The sequence below is a fragment of the Serinus canaria genome, chromosome 1 (genome assembly GCF_022539315.1).
Source record: "Serinus canaria isolate serCan28SL12 chromosome 1, serCan2020, whole genome shotgun sequence".
NCBI lineage: Eukaryota > Metazoa > Chordata > Aves > Passeriformes > Fringillidae > Serinus > Serinus canaria.
In genome coordinates, this window is record NC_066313.1 from 30,262,392 (window position 1) to 30,282,446 (window position 20,055).

The following is a 20,055-nucleotide window of genomic DNA, read 5'->3' on the forward strand; positions in this document are numbered from 1 at the left end:
CCTGCAATGATTTGCTGGCTCTGAACAGCTCAGTCTGTTGAAACATAGCAGATAAGACTTGGAAAATCAGCAGTTTTTCTATCCAACATGTTTACTGCTGAAGTAAAAGCTACTGCCATTTATTTTGGTGAGTCCTCACTCGCAGGGGATGTTTGCCTGAAGCAATAACTGCACAGTTTGGCTTTATGAACTTATCATTATGATCACCATTATCAATTTTGTGCTTTTTGCTACTATCTGTGATTATTAATTAATGCTTCATTCATTTTCCCAGCAGTTCTATCACTCTCACAGCATCTCCGGAGAAATGTCACTCTCCTCAGTTTTACACAGTGAGCAGCTGAAGCATGAGCCTAGGCTGGGGCAGAATTAACACATCAATCAGAATTCAGGAGTTCTAGGCTGCTGGACTGCTTCTCAGATCATTGGATCCCACTTCTTCCTACATCACAGCTATACTTTTCAAACTTGCTCTTACTGTAAGCCCTATGTTAGTGGAATAATAAAGGGAGATATTTTAGGTGGTCTTGCCACAGGAATCAAATGAAATGGTAGCTTGCCTCTGACAGTCAACACAAGTCCTTTGAAGGCTCCTCACCCTGCACAGACAGATCTAAGGCTCCCATCATGTGTGACTTGATTTATTAGTTTGGTATTGCAACTTTACACACTGGTTCATAAGCACTGGCAGGTTGCTTTATCCTCTTTACTTGGGCAGTGAAAAAAAAACCAGTAACACTAGTACCACAGTATTTATGTACTTACAATTTAGCAATCATGTCTTGCCAGACTTCATGAATACACTAGAAAGGTTCTGAAGCATTAGAGTTACACAAAACACCTGACTCATTTTTTCTTTTTTTAACAAGTTGTTGAAAGCTAGATGGAGGAGAAAGGTACCACCTTGTTAAGGCTATTACAGTGATTTTTATGGTACTTATACAAATGCTGCACTTTTCTGGACAAATTCTAGCCAAGAAGCCACATTTTCCTATCTAAAAATTTTACTTAAATCCGTTTCAAAATTCATAGCTTGTACCTTTACAGGGTTTTTACACTACAGCTTTGTGTTAATATAGAGCTGCCAGTGGATAAAGTGATTCCAACCCGTGTAGCCAAAGTTCCTTGTTTCTAAATCACAGAAACCCTGAATGATTCAAGGTCAGCAGGGGATATATGGAATATATCATGAGCTCCATATCATGGACTGCTCTGTTTATCATGTAGTCATGAATGTACAGCAGAGCAAAACCAAAAAAAATAAGATTGCCTTGAAGGCAATCTGACATGCTTCTCACCCTCACCATTCCCTTGATGCTCAAAGGCAAATTAAGAATGCTTCTTTTCTTTTTTTTTTCTCCTTGTTTTTCCCTATATTAGTGCAATGAGGCCAAGAGAAAATCTGGCTAGAACACTTAGGCATCACTTTGAAAACAAGAACAATAGTGACAGTGCTTTAAACATGTTTTCTGTTCTAAGAGCCTTACTGATTTCTTTCCTGTGATGGGAAATTTTGAACCAAAGACATTCTTCAACAAGGAGAAAAAGCTGCATTCAGAAGAATATCTTAAGCTTCTGTGGTTTTTTAAAGTAAAACATCAAATTACTAAAGTAAACTAAATGGAAGTAAATCTGCATTCTATAAAGTAAGACCTCAATTTCATAAGTTAACATAATTCTAGAAGTAACTACCACTAGTGTTGCTCAGCTGCAAACAAGACAGAACATCACATTTCCAGGTTTTAAATTTAAAACATAGATTTACAGCAGTTTCCATTTCTGCATTAGATAAACTTTAGTGCTAAAATGGAATATTGGGATGTTAATGACTTTGCTTTAGTAAGACCTAAACTTTTTAATTAACCTGCCAAGACAAATTAAAGCCCATTGCTCTTAGGTAACTATTGCAGACAGCTGAGACTCAACACCAATGCCTCTGTTGGGAGAGGGATTAATGGCAGCTTTGGAATGAGTCTGCTTTTTTTTGCAAAGAAAAAAAGTCCATTAAACACTGCGGTCAGAAGAAAGCTGAGTGCTAGTTTTATAGACTGATCTTTAAATTACAACCAAATGAATTTCGGTATATGAACAGTTTAAGCAGGTCAGACAAATTTAAAATTAAATATTACTGGATCGGAAACAAATTTAGATATTTACAGGGTGGGAGAAGAATACTCAGTGTGTTGTCAGGCACCCACTGGCAGCATCTTTTCCTCCTTGGACAGCAACAAATCCATGCCTGTGAGCTGAACTGACAGGGCATTTTACTGCCAGAGAAGTCAGAAGACCTATTTAGTTAATTTGTTCTTCTTAAGCAATCTCAGCTTCTTTCTGTTAGCAAGGAGAAACAGGGATTCCTGTTGCTGCAGTTGCTACCATCAAGGCTTACAGTGCCCTTTATTGGAGTTTTAACCCCAGTATTCTGCCTGAACTCCAGCTTGAGTGATTTTGGAGGTGTTCAATGGCAGAACTACTGTTCATCACACAGAACTGTGGAATGGTGCTACTGTCTGTTCTTTGACCACTCCTACATCTCTGCTCCAAAAAGAGAAAAAAGCCCATCAAACAAACAAAAATCAAACAAAACCAATAAAAGCCAACTAAATAAAAGGAAAATCAAAGTAAGAAAATAAAGCAAGGATTTTCCAGCTTGTAATCCATGTTTGGCACTGTGCAGAATCGCGTTATGGTTATAGTTACTTAAAAGACCTACAAAATACTTACTCAACATTTAGGGTCTAACAGTATTCAGCATATTGCTAAATAGAATTCCCTCCAAGCATTTTCTCCCAAACCACACAAAGCCATCGTGAAATTTGAGTTCGTGCCTTAATACCTGGCCCCAAGGCGTACTTAGGAGTTTAGGAATAATAAAGGAAATCCTTACCAATAGCAGTAGTGAGAAAAGAAACCACTTCCGATTCCTTGCCATCATTGTAGAAGGCTAAATGCCATATTCCTGAATCTAAATACTGGATAAATCCTGTCTCGTGGCTGGCCAAGGGCACAAAAGCTCTGTGCTGCCGCTGAGGTCCTTCCAAGCTTCTCGCCTCCTGGGTCAGCAGACGTCTTCCATCAAGGAGCTCGACAAAGTCAAACTGAAACATAAGAGGGAGTGATGTTTGTGTGTTTATCAGGTATCCTCAAGCTTAGTCTCTTATTCTGGGTCTGCAGAAGCATCATAAACAGGATTTTCTCTGGTAACTCAAGTACTCTCCTGGACTACCTGCAAGTAACCATTTTGGAAATAGCTAGTATATGAATGTATTTTCCTGAAATTATATAAATCTCGAAATCATCTTTGTTTAGAAGGTGACTTGCAGCATATTGGCCTTACTAAGATGTTCTCATTCTGTAGAAATATAGGCAGGAAATAATGAGATCATGCCTCAACTGAACTGTAAATATGACACTAAACAGCTTATTTGTTATTTTTTTTATGTCTTGGTTAAGATGGAAAATAAGACAGAAAAATATATCTAGCCCAACTGGGTTGTTTGCTGGAGTTTTTAGGGGTCACCAAAGGAAAAGTAAAAAATATTTTAAAGTGAACTCTGGTAGAGGTTTTGCAGAAGTATTTTGCTTAGCCAACAAAGATTTTATCTTAAAACAACAGGAAAAGTAGTTAAAAGAGCATAAAAAATGAAGATGGAAAAGAGATAAATAATATATAAAAGTCTCATTTCAGTAGTGGCTCTAGGTATTTTCTTCAAAAGGATGCATTTACTTTTTGCAAGGCTAACTTTGAACAACTGCTTTGCTTTAATACTAGTATTGCAACGCCCTTTAGTTTCCTATTTAAATAACCTTCCACTGATTTTCCACAATAATTGTATTTCGTCTGGTATTATATTAATGGGCTGAGGCAGATAGAAGCCTAGCAGACATCACAAATGTTAAATGAACCTTATCTAATCTGACTTGCATCATGTGTTTAGATGACCAGGACACCTCGCAAGCAGAAGCCAACAGCTGAGGCACTATTTAGCTTTTCTATTCCCTGACTTCACTTGGTTTTGCCTCTCTCATCCAGCTGATCAGGTAAGTTTGTGATTTTTTTTGGCAGGAAGAAGAAAAACAGGCAGAAAGAAACAGAACTGCTTATTTCTGAACCCGTAAATGTTGCTGCACTGAATGGCGGCTGAGTGTTAGTTGACTGTGGCATCAATATTTAGGCTGCTTATCCCTTTTCACTTTTCTGTAGCAAAATTTGGGTGCTTGTTATGAAGTTGTCTGGTATGGTCTTCAAAGTCAACAAAGATAAGGACTTGATGACATGTTCTTTCCTATGTAGGAAACGTTAAAAAAAGTTAAGCTACTAAGTTAAAAAAAGAAGTGTTTATTTTTAAGAACATTTTGAGCAATAAGCTATATATGACATAGCTCGCATGCAAAATGACAGAATTCGTCCCTAGATTATTTTAATTATGTATTTTTAATTATTTTTTCAGAGAAAATTATTTTTGATCCTTGCTTTAATTTTTATTTTCTGTTGGTCATATTTCAGTATACAGATCACAAATTTGGTGCTGAAATATTTTTTTTGAGAATGTAAAAGCTGCCACACTGCAAAGGTAATTTTTGGGTTTCTATCAAAGTTAGCTTTCCTAGAGACAGAGTTTCAGTTTTGGAAAAATATAACATTTATATAAATTATAAACATATACAATCTAAAATCAAAAAATACAAGGCAAGTATAAATTCTAAACACATGTAATTAAAAATGTACATTTCTGTTTCAACTGTGCCCTGGGGGGCATGAGGCACAGCACTGCCAGCTGGACAAGGGAAGGGATGGTCCCACTCTGCTCTGCACTGGGGCAGCCTCACCTCGAGGCCTGGGGGCAGTTTTTGGTGCCACATTATAAGAAAAACATTGAGCTCTTAGACAGTGTCCAAAGGATGGCCAGAAGGATGGTGAAGCTCTGGAGGGGAAGCTGCCTGAGGAGTGGCTGCACGAGGTCATTGGTCTGTTCAGCCTGGAGAACAGGAGACTGAGGGGAGACCTCATTGCAGTCTGAAACTGCCTCATTGAGGGGAGGTGCAGGGGCAGACACTGATCTCTTACTTGTCTGTGGTGACCAGTGACAGGACTTGAGGAAACAGCCTGAAGCTGAGTCAGGAGAGGTTTAGGTTGGATATCAGGAAAAGGTTTTGCAATTATAGTGTGGCTGAACACTGGAACAGGCTCCTCAGGGAAGCTGCACAAGTGTTTGGACAATGCTTTCAGGCACATGGTGTGATTCTTGGGCTGTCCTGTGCAAGGCCAGAAGTTGGATTTGATGATCCTCACAGGTGACTTCCTACTCAATATATTCTATGATTCTATGAAAACAGAAGGATTTAAGAGGATACTGGCAAGTGGTTGGTTTGAAAGACACTTTGGGACCCAAGTCTCTGTAGCCACTCTGAGCACAAACTACTGCCTAGGCTGATGCCCCATCAGATCTGAGTGTGACCATGCCTGACACAGCTGAGCAGGACAGTGACAGAGGACATCATTGTGGTGTCTGGGTGCTGGGAATGTCTCAACAGAGCTTGAGTCTGAGTAAGGAACAAGTGAACTGGAGCAGGTAAAACCAGTAAGAGAAAACCTGAAGTATTTCCATATTCATTATGGAGTATGATGGAACAGCTTGACTCAACTTTTAAAATAGAACTCAAGAAACCATAGGTAAAGTTCACTTCACCGAGTGCTGTCATCTCCATGGCAGCTTGAATTAGTTTTCTAGAACCACTGGATTGCAAGCAAAGAGAGACTTCTAGGATGCAACCTGCCTCATTGTAAAGCAGACATCTAAGAAATATCCTGTGGATTGTGCTTACAAGCATCCACTTCTTGCTATATATTAGATGTAGTTAGAGCTTAGTGAGATGAAAACAATTTCAACGCACTCAGGTACAGTAAGCTGCTCTTGTTCTACTTCAGTCTGGGTCATGCTTATTTGGGGCTTTCTGCCAAAAACAAAAGGTTTTTTAATAAATATTTGCAAGATGCTGCTGCAGATGTTGATGACTTTGGCCAAGCTACTAGTTACTAGTTGTAAATATTAACTGTGCCACAAATGGATGGGGCTTTTTTGCATTTTAATACATTCAAAGATTTTTAATAGGCAGTTAGTTACTGCCAGCAAGGAAATAATTGATAAAATACCATGTTAATCAATTCAAACTGTACAAATGGAAAAAAGCCCTCTGCAAGCAGTGATGACCTATCCCTAAAATTTATGATTTATTAAAATTTGGCCTAGGTTAAAATGAGTTTAAAAAAGGATTTGTCTAGGAAGATTAAATCTAATAGACCATAACAAAATTGTGTAACTTATTATGATTTGTTGAGAAGAATGACAAGAAATGCCTTTTGTTAATAGTAAACTATTATGGGCTTCTGCATGATCTTTGTCTAAGACTATGGAAATTTGGAACTTACAGTTTCTTCCTACTTATTAGTGACCATAGTTGTTGGCAACCTAAAATAGAAAAGAATCACCACAGCCAGAGAATGTTTCCCAAAGAGAATTTGGAATAGTTTGTTATTTAAGCATGGGTAGCTATGACTTTGAGCATTGTATTGGGTTTGCATGGCCAGGTTTTGGTAGTAGGGCGGGCTGCAGGGGTTGCTGCTTTGAGAAGCTGCTGGAAGCTCTCCCTGTGTCTGACAGAGCCAATGCCAGCCAGCTCCAAGACAGACCTGCCACTGGCCAAGGCTGAGCCCCTCAGTGATGTTAGCAACTGTCACCTCCTTAGTAACATATTTAAGAAGGCAAAGAAATTACTGCACAGAAGTAAGTGCAGCTAAAGAAGAGGGGATTGAGAATATGTGACTGGAGCAATTATACAGACACCAAGGTCAGTGTAGAAGGAGAAGCAGGAGGTGGTCCAGGTGCTGGAGCTGAGATTCCCCAGCAGCCTGTGGCACAGACCACGGCAAGGCAACTGTGCCCCTGCAGCCTGGGGAGCTCCACAGGGGAGCAGAGATCCCCCTGCAAGCAACCTGGCGAGAAGACCCATGCAGGAGCAACTGGTCGCCTGAAGGAAGGCTGTGACCCCATCCCAAGCCGGTGCTGGAGCAGGCTCCTGGCAGGACCTCTGGCCTCTTGGACAATGAAGCCCACACTTGAGTACATCTGCTTACAGGACTTAGATCTCATGGGAAACCAATGACTGCACTCCGTGGAAAAAGTGAGGTTTATGTGTTAAATTTTAGGGTTTTTACTTAACCAATTGAACTTATCTATGTAGTAACTTCTGTTCCATAACAAAATTAAAGATTATAATGAACAAATAAAATCAATATAGAGTTCTGATCTAAAGTTAGTATTATGCAATCACGACTTGAGTTTTTCTTTAACTAACACAGGATTTTCAAGTTATAAATGTCTGAATCTCCCTGTGAAAAGAGACTGATTAGAAAAGGGCAGTAACAGAGTTACTGTGGTACTGAAATTATGATGTGCTGATCCTACTGAAATATTTTAATTTTGCAGAAAAGTACACAGAGAAGCATAGATTTATGACACCTCTTTGACAGAAATAAGTGGGAGGTGTGTTAAAATGTACAAAATACCCTATTATCCACAGAGATCATAATAAACATATTTGTTTGTTCAAAAATGAAAAAAGGCAGGATATTTCTATAAATCTCTAGTATTTTCAGCTAATAGTAGAGGGCAAGGGCAAGATACACTACCATAAACCTGCTAATTCTTTGATAACCTGCTGATGCAAGTGGGAATAAGATACTTTGCACTGCCAGTGTATTATGTCCTAATGTATTAATCAATCTGGGTAAGAATAGCTTAGAAGCTGAAACAGAAAGGAGAGAAAAAAATGTATAAATTCTTTTTACTTAAGGGGATGGTTCTTCAGAGCTTTTCTCTCAAAGTGATTTTTTGATTTTTTTTTTGTCAAAGTGTGTTAAAAAAGCATCTGCTTTCATTTTATTCCTACAGAATAATAACTGGATCTTGATTTCTACCTAAGTTGGTGGCTTTCTGTAAAAAATTGGTTTTCTTTTCTTATACACTAATTACTGGGCCCTGACAACCCTTGGTCTAAGCAGACTGTCAGCATACATCATGTGAAGCATTGGCTCTAGGCATTCTGACATGGATGAAGACAGAAGTGAATCTTGTTCCCATGACCAACTGGGGTCTTGCTGCCCTTACCATGAGACAGGAAAGGCAGGGGTTGAAAGAGAGACAGACCTGATGTATATGAATCTGCTTAAGAGAAGATTCCTTTGGATGAAGTTTGAGCCTGGCTCAAACTTGTGCAAAGCACTGGATGGAGAAGGTGGTGTCTTCTGCTGTTTGGAGCAACCAGCTGGTACCCTCAGTGACCACCAGCCTCACTTTCTCCTCTGGCAGCCTGCTGCCTCAGGCAGCTGACTGCTCTTCCCTTGCCTACAGCCTACCAGATTAATTTCTGTAAATTTTTTCAATTATATCTTGATTCTTGTTTTCTGGATAAATGATCTTGGGCAACTTGCAACCATGCAAAAAACTCTTGAAAGAAATAGATTAAATAATACATCACACAAACATCTATTTGAGACAACATAATTTAGCAAGTGAAACAAAATTTAATTAAGGAAATAAGGTCCCATTACCTGTGTGTGTGATGGTGGGAGTCCTTTTCTGCCATAGATGCCAACAAGAGCAGCCTTTCCTAAAGACACATTGAATTTCAGATGCACTGGGTGGTCGATGAACACCTGAGATCTCCAAAAGATACCAGGAGGGATCTTCTGTGTGGCTCGTCTGCCTACATCAATTTCTCCGGAGTCTATAAAACTGTCGTCTGGAAAGAAACTACTGGGCTTTCCTGCCAAAACACAGGAACAAAATTCTTGAATTAGTCTTTAGATCCTGAAAGTAATCTAATCATACTGGTATCTCTGACACTGATCTTGAGAAACAGTCTATTAGTGCCCTGAAGTCTTCAGAGTACTTTGTCTAGCCAATCCATACGATTATGGGAAGAAAACTGGCAGGATTATTTCTGGCTTCAGTAACTGTTTTGTTTGAAAACATGAGCATGGGAAGAGCAACCTGGAGAAAAATGGCCTTTTGTTTAAACTGTAACATCAGAGAGTGTGCATATACATTCCAAAGACAAGAATAAATCATCTGACATTATATCCTACATTAATATAAGTTTAGGAATAGAGAAGTCATCATTAAATTAGTAAAGAGAAGTGTAGTGAGAATGAAATAGATGTGCCACAGAGAGTGGAATAGCGAGGTGGAGAACAGCAGCATGACCGATGCCTAAGTGGGGAAGGGAAAGTGTTTCTCTATTAAATTAATTCTTGACAGTGGTAACAGTATTTGAAATAGTAAAAAAAAAAAAAAGCTAATGAAAAAGGACTGAGATACAAAAAGGAGACCATATCCTGCACTTGAGTAGTATCTGTTAAGAAACATGAGAGGTTTTAATTGAGTTTCAATATAATCTGTAAAATATGCTATTATTATCCATTTTCTTTCAGAAGACAAATGTAGGCATCTGTTTCTAAAACTACAGGCTGGAGAGCCTGGGTATTCAAATGGGATCAGGACATGCCATAATATCCAAAGGAGTGGGCAGGGAGCTTGGCACCCCTAAAAACACATCTGAGGAATTCCAGGTTGGAAATTTATGCAGTCATAGCTCCCAAAGCAGATGGCTGCTTCAAAAAAATCTGGACCCAAAGGAAAACCGAGCAATGAGGGGCAGAATGAAAAATCGAGTGCCAGAAAGTTCCCTTGTCAGCCTGGGCTATAACCAGTGGCTACGGCTTTGGGTGCAGGGCACAGGGATGATGAAAAAGGCACCTGCTTAGCAAACAGCATTTATTAAGGACACTTCTAGTGGAAAAGCATGCAGTAGCATCACCTGAAAGATTCTGGCTTTAGCGAGGAGAGCAACATGTCACCAACAAGGACTAATTATTAATTTAGGAAATGCAAATAAATATTTTTCCTATCTCTGTGCCATTACAGCACACACTATTCTGCATTTCACAGAGCAAACAGCTCTAACAAAATGAGAAGGAAACTTCTGGGTACATATATTATTTTGCAGGAAAATCGCAGTATGAATTTTTTTTCTTCCAGTACCTACATTTGAGGATGGAGGAAAAAAATCCTTTCCCATTTATAATGAATTTATGTCAAATAGTCTCAGAATTTACTTGCCATGTTGAAAATGTGACTGGTAGAACATTGCATTTTACTATTTCAAATGACATTTCCTTTAAGATTACATAATGTTAAATACATTATTGCCTTAAACTTCTCCACATACCATCCCAACACAAAATCTCCAGAAACAGATGTAAATTGTTAGCTGTCTCTGAAAATCAATATAGAAATTATATGCATAGTAACTATTAAGGATGGAGAATTTTTCCTTGCAGAACATTTGGCTCCAGTAACACCAAACCCTGATTTAAAGTCAGCAACTCCTTAAGGATACTGCTGGAGCAGGACTTGATAGCATCAAGTCATTCTTCATTCTTGAGCTATCTTGAGGCAGAAGTTTTATCCATACCAGCACAAAAGGTATATATGCAAAGGCTGCATGTTCACATAAAAAAAGCTACTCTTAATTTTATAAGATCTCCATTTATCTTTGCTCATCACTCTCAAATATAGGCAGGAAAACCGCTGACTTTTTATCCTTTTTCAGTCCATATTAAAGGAGATAGTAGGAAACAGCTTAGGTAAATGGGCACTCTTTCTGAATCCTTCTGTGCTAATAGAGTATAATTGTACAAGGAAAATCAACCAGCTAATTTCTGAAGGGAATTACTTTATCAACTGGAATGACAGTATTTATTTGGCATACTAAAATTTTCTTTTTAGACTCTCAGGATTATGGGAAACAGTTCAAATGTCTTCATGCAACGTTTCTTATTGTACTATTGTTAAGATGAAAAGATTGAGGATTCTATTAAAGAAGAGCTGAAGACATCACATATTTTGGTTCAAATGAAGGATATATTTTTTTCTGATTACCGCTGACATGTTTTATAGATTCTTAGATATTCAGATGAAAACCTTAAGTATTTGATATGCCCCATGATTGTTCATTAATAAAGATCATACATCACAGTGAATCAGGGAAGGTGAGAATTTAATATGACAGATGTTGCTATGCAAGATAGAGCCTGGAGGAAATGAGCACAGGGTGTATTCTGTAGAGAGATCAGCACTTGCTCATGCAAACGAAAATGCTTCTGTGATTACAAAAGACAGTCTCACAGAAATAATTTCTTGTACACAATTACGAAGTTTATGTCTCCTCTTGGTGGACAGTTGTATGTCTGAGAAGCACATATCGTAAGAGCTGTTATGTCATGTTGCCAGAGGTTGAAGCTTGTCCTGATACAGAAGTCCAAGGAGAAACTCTCTTCTGAATTCAGTCCCTGAAATCCCTCTCTGTTTCACCAGTTGCAGCCTACAGTAAGATTAGGCCCTACGGACTGGATGCTTCATGAAGAAAGTACAATAAATAAGCCATTTCAGCTTCTAATCAGAAATTGGCTTTTAATCAGAATACCTGACTCCTTAAAATTAACTTCAGGTCTGAATTCTTAATTGGGCTGTCAATTACTTTGCTCTTTCTGCACATTACCTTGAACTTTTTAGTTACCGTAGCAACTGTTCCTAATTTCTTTATATCAAAATGAACTATTTCATTTCAGACCTTGCTGAATCTCTCTGTATTTCTCACAGGACGGTTCCATGACCCATCAAAACACTTAAAAACACACACAGCTGACTTCAACCACTGTCAATTACATGCTTAAACGTAAGCATGTGATTAAGTGCAGGGTTGGGCTTGAACAGAGGTAAATGCTGTTCTGGAGCACAGCCACAGATGAGAAGGAATGACTGTTACTGAGAGCTGGCAAGACACTGGTAATGATTCATTCAGATCAGCTCTAAGGATGTTCCTAACACATTCTAGCCTATTTCATTCTGATCCGGAAGACATTCAAATATATTTCAATTCTCTTTAAAATAAATTTCAATCATAGACATTCTGGTTTAGAACAGAAGCCCTGCAGCACTGCTAGTCCAGAATTAGTTGCACAGTTACCTGATGGGGAGAGAGCTGCATTTGAAGGCTGGACAGTTTACTCCTGCACCAAAGACGTGCTGATGTGTTTTTTAGTCAGGACATGGTATTTTCCTCTAAATCCTAAAAACTCTCTAAGATCTATACAAAGCACTAACTTGAGGGGTCTTCTCATGGCATAACTAGGCTATTTCCCAGATTTCTCTTTTAACAAAGCAGCAACCAAAACTTCTACTCATGTCACTATAAATGTGGCTAAAATAAAAACAAGTGGAAGTCTTTCACTTGGATGGCAGCTTTGAATATCTACATTTATTTTGACTTTTAAAAGGAAATGGACAGCTCAAAGCTAGATGATTCAAAAATGAACCATATGGCACGTTAGAGGAGAAAAGAAAAGGATCTGTCGTGAAGCATTTTTGAGTAGAACAGCAGGGCTGTCTACAGCTTGCTGTACTGTCTAGTAAGGCTTGCTGAGAATAACCTGCTTAGCTGATTATTCCTTGATGGCAACTTGATGGCAGCCATCAGTTATGAGTAAATGCAGTGTTTTAAGGAACACACATAATTATGGCCTTCATTTGGACTAATAAAGACAGAAAAACTCTTGTAGGAAAAACCCGCTACAATTAATTTAAATTAAACATGTAAACACAGGCTGTCAGCCAAAGCCTAGGGAACTCTCTGGAAACTTTTGAGTACAAAGAGTTGCAAGAACAGTAGCATACATCTTATCTGTCCAAAAAACTTCCACCAAAATAACTATCAAAGTAGACCATTACTTTACTGGTATTTCATAATTATATAATAGAGAAGCTTGACACACAAACACAAAAGCTTTCTGAAAGTTTGCATTTCTCATTTCTCCAGCTATGTCTGCAGAATGATAAGACTTTGCAGAGCTTAAAAGTACTTTTAACAGTAATGCCTCTAAAAAAAGAACCCAGCGATGTAAAGCTGCTGAGTAAGGTGCTGCTGAATTGAGGACCCATAAGCTGCTTCTAATTTCTGTCAACACCATGATACTTTATGGAGACTAGGCCTTTTATCTGGCTACTTTTGCAAAGCTATGTTCAACTCTGGAGTGCCAAAACTTACAGTGTTGGCTCCCAGTAAGTATTTTGGGCCTCAACACATTTGCTGAGTGGCAACAAATAGTCAAACTCAAGCATTTTTGTAGTTCTGTAGAGGAAGCTTGATCCAGTGCTCCAGGAATCATTCAATTTTCAAGAGACAATGTTTTCCCATGAAAACCATTCGAGGCAGGGTTTTCATGCTGACCTTCTGTAGTCTGTGAGAATGCCTTGAATGTGTGGAGAAGGTTTCACACAGTTTTATTGCATTAGTGGACATCAGAGGCATATGAAACTTAGAACGTATGAAAACAGGACTGACAGCTACTAGCTCTAGACATGAAAGACTGGAAAAGCACCTGCTGATGGCAGCACTGAGGGTAATGGAACATGAGATTGGACGGCTGGAGTTTAGAGGCAGACAGAGGACTCACAACATGGACACACACCAACCATACCTTCACTGGTTCCTTTGCCTTTCCTGTCAGGTAACTCTAACCCTGTGCCCCCCGAAGGATATAAGGAGACGTCCGTTGGCACTGGCCAACTGCTGGCTGTGTCTTCCGTGATCTCATACATCTGCCCTTCCATCGGCTGCAGGTGCCAGTTTAGGCCAAACAGGTGCATGGCTGTGGTGAGCAATGAGAAAAGTCATCTTTTTCTGTTTGGGAGAGTTTCAGAACTATAGGGGCACTTTCTCTTTCTAAACCCTTGCTCCAATGCCTCATTAGTGGTCATTGCTTTAGGACAAGAATGGGATTAATGTAATTAGACAGCTCCTGCTGCTTCTACCATACCAGCTCCCTAGGTCTTTCCACCCACTTAAATTTGATTTAGATCACCTGTAACAATCCACTCTGCTTTTTCTAGCAGAACCACTCCTGACTCATGGTCTGCATAACAGGATAAGCAGGCACAGTGTTTCACAAAGCTCCCAAGGCTGGGGTGACAATGTGGTGAACAAAGAAATACAAGGAGTATTATTTCTTAACATACCAATAAATCCTAGGGAACTGCACTCTGGTTTGTTTTGCCATACTCAAGAGTGTATTATATAGGCTCCTTTTTTTTTTTTTTACCCATGAATTATACACAGAAGCCCTTACAGACATCTCTGACAGCTTTTCCTGGTTAAGACAAGTAAAAACTGAGGCAATTCAAGACTCATCTTGAGCACGTGCCTTTGTGCTCCGCATCACAAATGTGAGCAACTACATCTGAAAATTCTTTCATATAACTCAGCCTCTTCTATTCAGATCAAAGACACATCATTGAGAACTGAAAACAAGCAGGACCATTTAGATTTGTGTGACAGCAGGGCAAAGATCTCTGTAGGTTTCTGGACCATGCAAAGTCACCCAGGGCACATGTGAGTCTATTTCAAGGCATTACATAAAGACAAGTGAAGTTAAGGAAAAAGACAAACTACTTAAAAAACAAACGTGTGTATGAGGAGTATGGAAATCATATGCTTATGCAACTAATACTTGCCCCTTCTAAATATAAAGCAAAAGAATGTGGCTTGTGGCTTACCATATCAGTTCTTCCATACCCAACATAAACATTTCATACTCAATCAGTATCCAGCTTAGCTTCAGGCTCTACACAGCTAAATGATCTGATATTTGCTACATTTGGAATGACATTTCTTTTTTTAAGGGAAAGCATTGATATTTTACACTATAATTTCTCCAAGAAACTATACAATGGCTCTAATATCACAGCCATTTAGTATAAATAAAAAAAAAAAAAAAAAAAAAAAAACAAAACCAACAAACCAACCAGCAAAGAAACAGCATTTCCAAGGCCTCTAACTCTATTTTTATTCACAAACATATACCTGAGATTGGCAACCATTGTTAGGGATAAGTGGTTAGTTTATTTAAACCTGTGCATCAGAAACAATCTTTACAAGAGAACTGAAAAGTAATCTAAGTAGCTCTCTGAAGACAGCATGTTTAGGCAATTTAGCAAAATATGGGATTTATTCCACTTCAGTCTCAATTAGGTCACCTATGATTTACTAACATAAACAAGGTTGTCTTTGCACAACTACAACATCACAAAACATGAGTGCAAAATTCTTTCTTTACCATGTAAATGGAGACTGTGTTTGTTAACAATTTTATCCATTAGGAAAGAAAATACACTCCCTAAACTCCCACACAGCAAGGAAGCACAGCAAGGAAGGTCTCCTGAGGACCTGTTCAACACTTGTTTTTATACAGGTACGTATACCAAGAAGGAATGTTACCAACACTACTGGTAATTTAACCAGGATACTTTAAGAAGAGGAAAAAGTATTTTCATCTAAAAGAGATATATTTACTCAAAGGAAGAGAGGAAATCAGACCATGAACAAGGAATCTATATAAAGCATTTGGCATCGCTGTGCTTGCATAATATCTTTGTGTTTATACAGCCCTCATCATCAGAGTGCCTGGGCACTTCATAGCTAACCAACCTCACAAAACCTCATCAGGAAGGAATGTGCTTTTTCTAGTACACAGTAAAGGAAAGGAGAACTACAGCAGATTAAAGGACTAACTCAATCCACTTGTTTGGGCATTAAAATGCAATTGTGTGTTATTTCACTTAACTTACTGTATGCTTACAGTGCTGCAAGCTTCAAGAGGCATTTCAGGCAGCTCTCTGTCAGCAGTTCTGTTGTAAGCTCAGAACTGGATGATGTCTTATAATTCCATCCAGGTTGGACGTTTCCAAGGACCAGTGTGTTACCCAGGTGCCGCAGAGCTGTTACAGAGCTCAAGGGCTTAGATGCTCTGAACACACAAGTTCCTATGTTTAACATGGGTTTTTTGTAGTTACACGCATGTTTGTAATTCCAAGCAGAATGGAAATTGTACTCTTCACTCCTCCAAATTCAGGCATTCCTAGACAGCAGTCAGGCCTAAGTTCTGCTGGCCCTAAGTGCTTAACACCAGCTCCATCTCTCAGACATCTTCATGTTAGAATGACCTCCATGAGCTTCCATGGGCATTCCTGGCTTAGGCAGAACTGAGCCAGTGGTTTGCTTTCTTTGTAACACCATTTGATTTGCTCTGTCCTTTGGACATCACAGCCTAAGTGCCACACAGATTTTTAGGAACACATTGCAAGGCCATTGTTTCCCCAAAAGGCCATTGCTGCTTCTCCTCTCCTTAGGAGGAATTTTTTATTGTAGACCATTATTTACTGCAAGCAAATAAAGGTGAAAAACTCAACATTGCTTTGGGTGCAGTGGGCATTTCCTCTAGGCATTAAAAATACATGAGAGGAAATGTCTTAACAAGTGATCATCTTGCTTCAGTTTAACAACAGAACTGACACTCTGGAAGATGCTACAGCTTTTCTGCACATTATCCGTCCACTTGCTCAAGTGGATCAGCCATTCCATGTTATCATTCATTTCTCATTGTTTGAAAAGTGTCTTAAAATTTCCCAAAATAGAAAATACAACAGAATTATCTGTAACATAGATACCGTGTTATCACACAGTAGTTAAAAGACTTGTATTAATGTTACCTTTTGTCCTTTGCTAGTAGATTTTGTCTAAAGCAAAAAAGCTTCTTGCATACATTGCAACACTCATCATCACATCGGGCACAGAATGGTCTGGGATGGAAGGGACCTTAAAGACCATCTACTTTCAACCCCACTAACATGGGCAGGAACACCTCCCTCTAGACCAGGGTGCTCAGAGCCCCATTCAACCTGGCCTTGAACACTTCCAGGGATGGGGCATCCACAACTTCTGTGCGCAACCTGTGCCAAGGCCCCATCAGTCTGATAATAACAATTCATTACATCTAATCTAAATCTATTCTCTTTTCATTTAACACCATTATGGCCCCTTCCTGTCACTACAAACTTTAGTAAGACATCTCTCTACATCTTTCTTAAAAGCCTCCTTTTAAAAGATTGAAAGGCTGTAAGAAGTTCTCCAAGATTCTTAAAAGCCATGAGAGTGACAACTATGCACACCATGGACACCAAAGTGCAAAATGCTGAAAACCAGAATTATTTGAATTGCATTTTGATTATCAAGTGGCTTAAAAAATCAGAAAACAGTGTAAAAGCTGAGAGCTACTGCTCTATTCAGGATTTCTGAGCTGATTATTTTTAAGCACAAAATAAAAGCCTATAAATATCCCCATTCATATGGCAAACAGATATCATGCAATTCTGCTATAGGATGGTAATAATCACAAAAGTCAACCTGAAACAAGAACAAAGAGTCTGATTTACTTTGGAAACACACTCTTGTAGCAGCCATGTTATGAGGATGCCACCTAAATAAGCGATTTCATTACTATATTCCAAATACCAGTGTCTGATTGGCAGCCTGGTGAAAGATTCATTTCTCCTCTTGCTCTAACTGCCACACTGGTGCTAAAAAGTTAAGTAATAATAGCAGTGGGTATTCTGGGTCTTTACATCTCAATGGGATGTGTAAAGCTGTTGTTGCACACAATTTTGTTTAAACCTTTTATGAATCAACCTTGATCTGTGCTAAATTGATGAAAAGTTCTTTCTCACAGAAAAAAAAAAAAACCAACTATGGACAGTAATCACGAAAAAGCCCTGTAACCATGGATGAGAGCCATAATCATATATTTTGAATTGTTAATGTTCCTAAGAGGGAAGTAAAGCTGTAAACATAGTTTCAGATTCCTGATCTTAGTCTCTGGGTCAATGGAACCCACTGTGGACATTTTTTCTGGCTTTTTTTTGCTCCCTGCTCAGCTAGATACAAGATGTTGCTGACAGAGAGTAAATGCCCTCCTAAAAGCCCCCATGTCATTCTCCATCTCCCTCTCCAACATGAGGCTCTATAGATTTTCAGATATTGAAGGCTTCCCATGTATTAAAAGAGCACTCTGCAATTAACAATCATTAAAGTGTACACTTTTGTAAAATACCATGTAGCTTTCACTGCCTAGGAAGCTCCATGACAGGCTCTTTGCAGAAGCTTTGGTTATATTCCCCATGGAGAAGAAAACTCTCTTGTCTCCCTTCTCCTGGAATGAAAACAATACTTAGGGAAAACCCCGCTTGCTCTCTGGGCTGTTTCACCACCACCAACTTAGATGATATAAAGGCATCTGGGGCCTCTGGCCCATTATGCTCATGTTTTGACTTTAAAGCTTTGACTTGCATGACCTTTCCCCTGTAGCTAAGTGCTAGCAAAAGATGCCCTAAAACTTGCTGAATGGGTAACAGAATTTTCTGTGGCAGACTAAATCCCCTTATCCTCAGTCCTAAGTCACCTGTGGCTGCCTTCTTGGTGGAAAAAAATTGGAGATCAAACTCCAGTCCTTTCAGGGTTTGATTACTTTGCAGAGTTCAGCATTTCAACCATGCCAGTGTGATACGGCTGCTCTTTTGCTGGACTCAGATTCACTTTTACAGAGAAAATTTGCAAACACTTTGCATCATCTGAGTTATTTAATCATGCAAATAAATCAAAGTTCATATTGATGGAACCAAGTATTCAGGATCATGATTCCTCTGATTTTAACATATTATCTCTTCCTATACTGCATTATTCCTACTCCATAGCTACTTGTGGACACCATAATCAGCATCAGCAGACACTGTTAAGTCAAATAAAGAGGAACATTCTTTCCAAGTTTCTTTTGAAGACACTCAGGCTTTGAGTATCTTTGTATTATTGCCACTTGCTTATGAGGCAACAAAACACTAAAGTCAAAACAACTTACTCAGCGGAGCACAGAACAAAAGAAGTGGTACAGCATTTAGAATGAAAAAGGACAAACAAAGATAATAATTCACATGGTCAACAAAATGGACATCTCTTAGGACAGGCTGATGAAGCAAAGGAGTTAGCAGAGAGAGGCAGATGATTGTGATAGATCACAGGGAGAAGAAAAGACAAGACATGCTTACTGAAGCATATGAGACCCCCAGAAAGCACACCAGTCAGCAAAGAAATTGAAAAACAAACTGCTGGCCCTTTATTAGCTTGTTGCTTTGCCCAAAGCAGGGAGATAAGTGTAATAAATAACCAAACCAATCAATTAGGATGTTTGGATTAAGGCTACAGCTGAAGCCACCAGGTGCTTCCATAGTGTTTGTTAAAAGCATTCTCACAGCAGCTCCCAGGCTCTGCTGCATCCTTCTCCCCTGCCCTCTCAGGGCTAAATCCTGCAGATACTACAGCTGGCCTGGTGATTCCTCACCCAGGCAAAACTGCTACAGAAACAAACAGAAGAATAAAGTAACAATTTTTTTCCGGCTAACAATTGATCTTGCCCTGAACAATGAATAAAGAGTTTCTCAGAATCAAAGCTTAACAAAACACATTAATGATCCTTACCTGACCCTGGACTTACAGCAAGTGCAGGGGTAAAGGACATAAAGGCAAGACAGAAGCCTTTTGGGATTCTCTTCTGAAAACCCCAGCCAGCTGCTTTGCACTAAGAATACTCCAGGTTTTGAATCCATATTTATGTAAGAATATATGCCCATATATGTCAGTACATTTGCTTAAATAACACAGGGGATGGCACAAGGTTTGGAAAAGTGAAGCTTCTCTGCACAGACACCTCACTCTCTCCAGCTCAGCTGTACTGGCACTGGGCTCCAGCTGGAGAATTTGGCTTTGCTACTCCACTGGTTTCTACAAGGACCTCACTGCACTGCTGACAGCTAAGCCTAAGCCAACACAAACCAAAAGGCCACTCCTGGGAGAGAGAAGGGTTTTCCAAAGCCTCCCCATGCAGCATGGGGAAAAGGAGAGAGTGGGAAAACACTGGTGAGAAGGAACAAATGAGAAACACTGATGCCACAACAGACAAGAATAAAAATGAGAAAGGGGAGGAAGGTGAGAAAAATATGGAATGAGAGAAACTGAGAAATAGAAGGTTAGAATAGAGCAGAGATAAGTCAA

General features: G+C 39.2%; 1 protein-coding gene across 3 annotated transcripts in view; it reads right to left on the reverse strand.

Annotated features, from left to right (window-relative positions):
* Nucleotides 1-20,055, reverse strand: part of TENM4 (teneurin transmembrane protein 4) — a 593,501-nt gene that overhangs the window by 163,287 nt on the left and 410,159 nt on the right. For all 3 annotated transcript variants that reach the window (XM_050973321.1, XM_050973325.1, XM_050973318.1), the window contains 3 exons: nucleotides 13,601-13,771; nucleotides 8,612-8,826; nucleotides 2,888-3,098 (listed from right to left, as the gene is read on the reverse strand). In XM_050973321.1, the coding sequence (XP_050829278.1) occupies nucleotides 2,888-3,098; nucleotides 8,612-8,826; nucleotides 13,601-13,771 (597 nt within the window). The remainder of the gene's footprint in view (nucleotides 1-2,887; nucleotides 3,099-8,611; nucleotides 8,827-13,600; nucleotides 13,772-20,055) is intronic.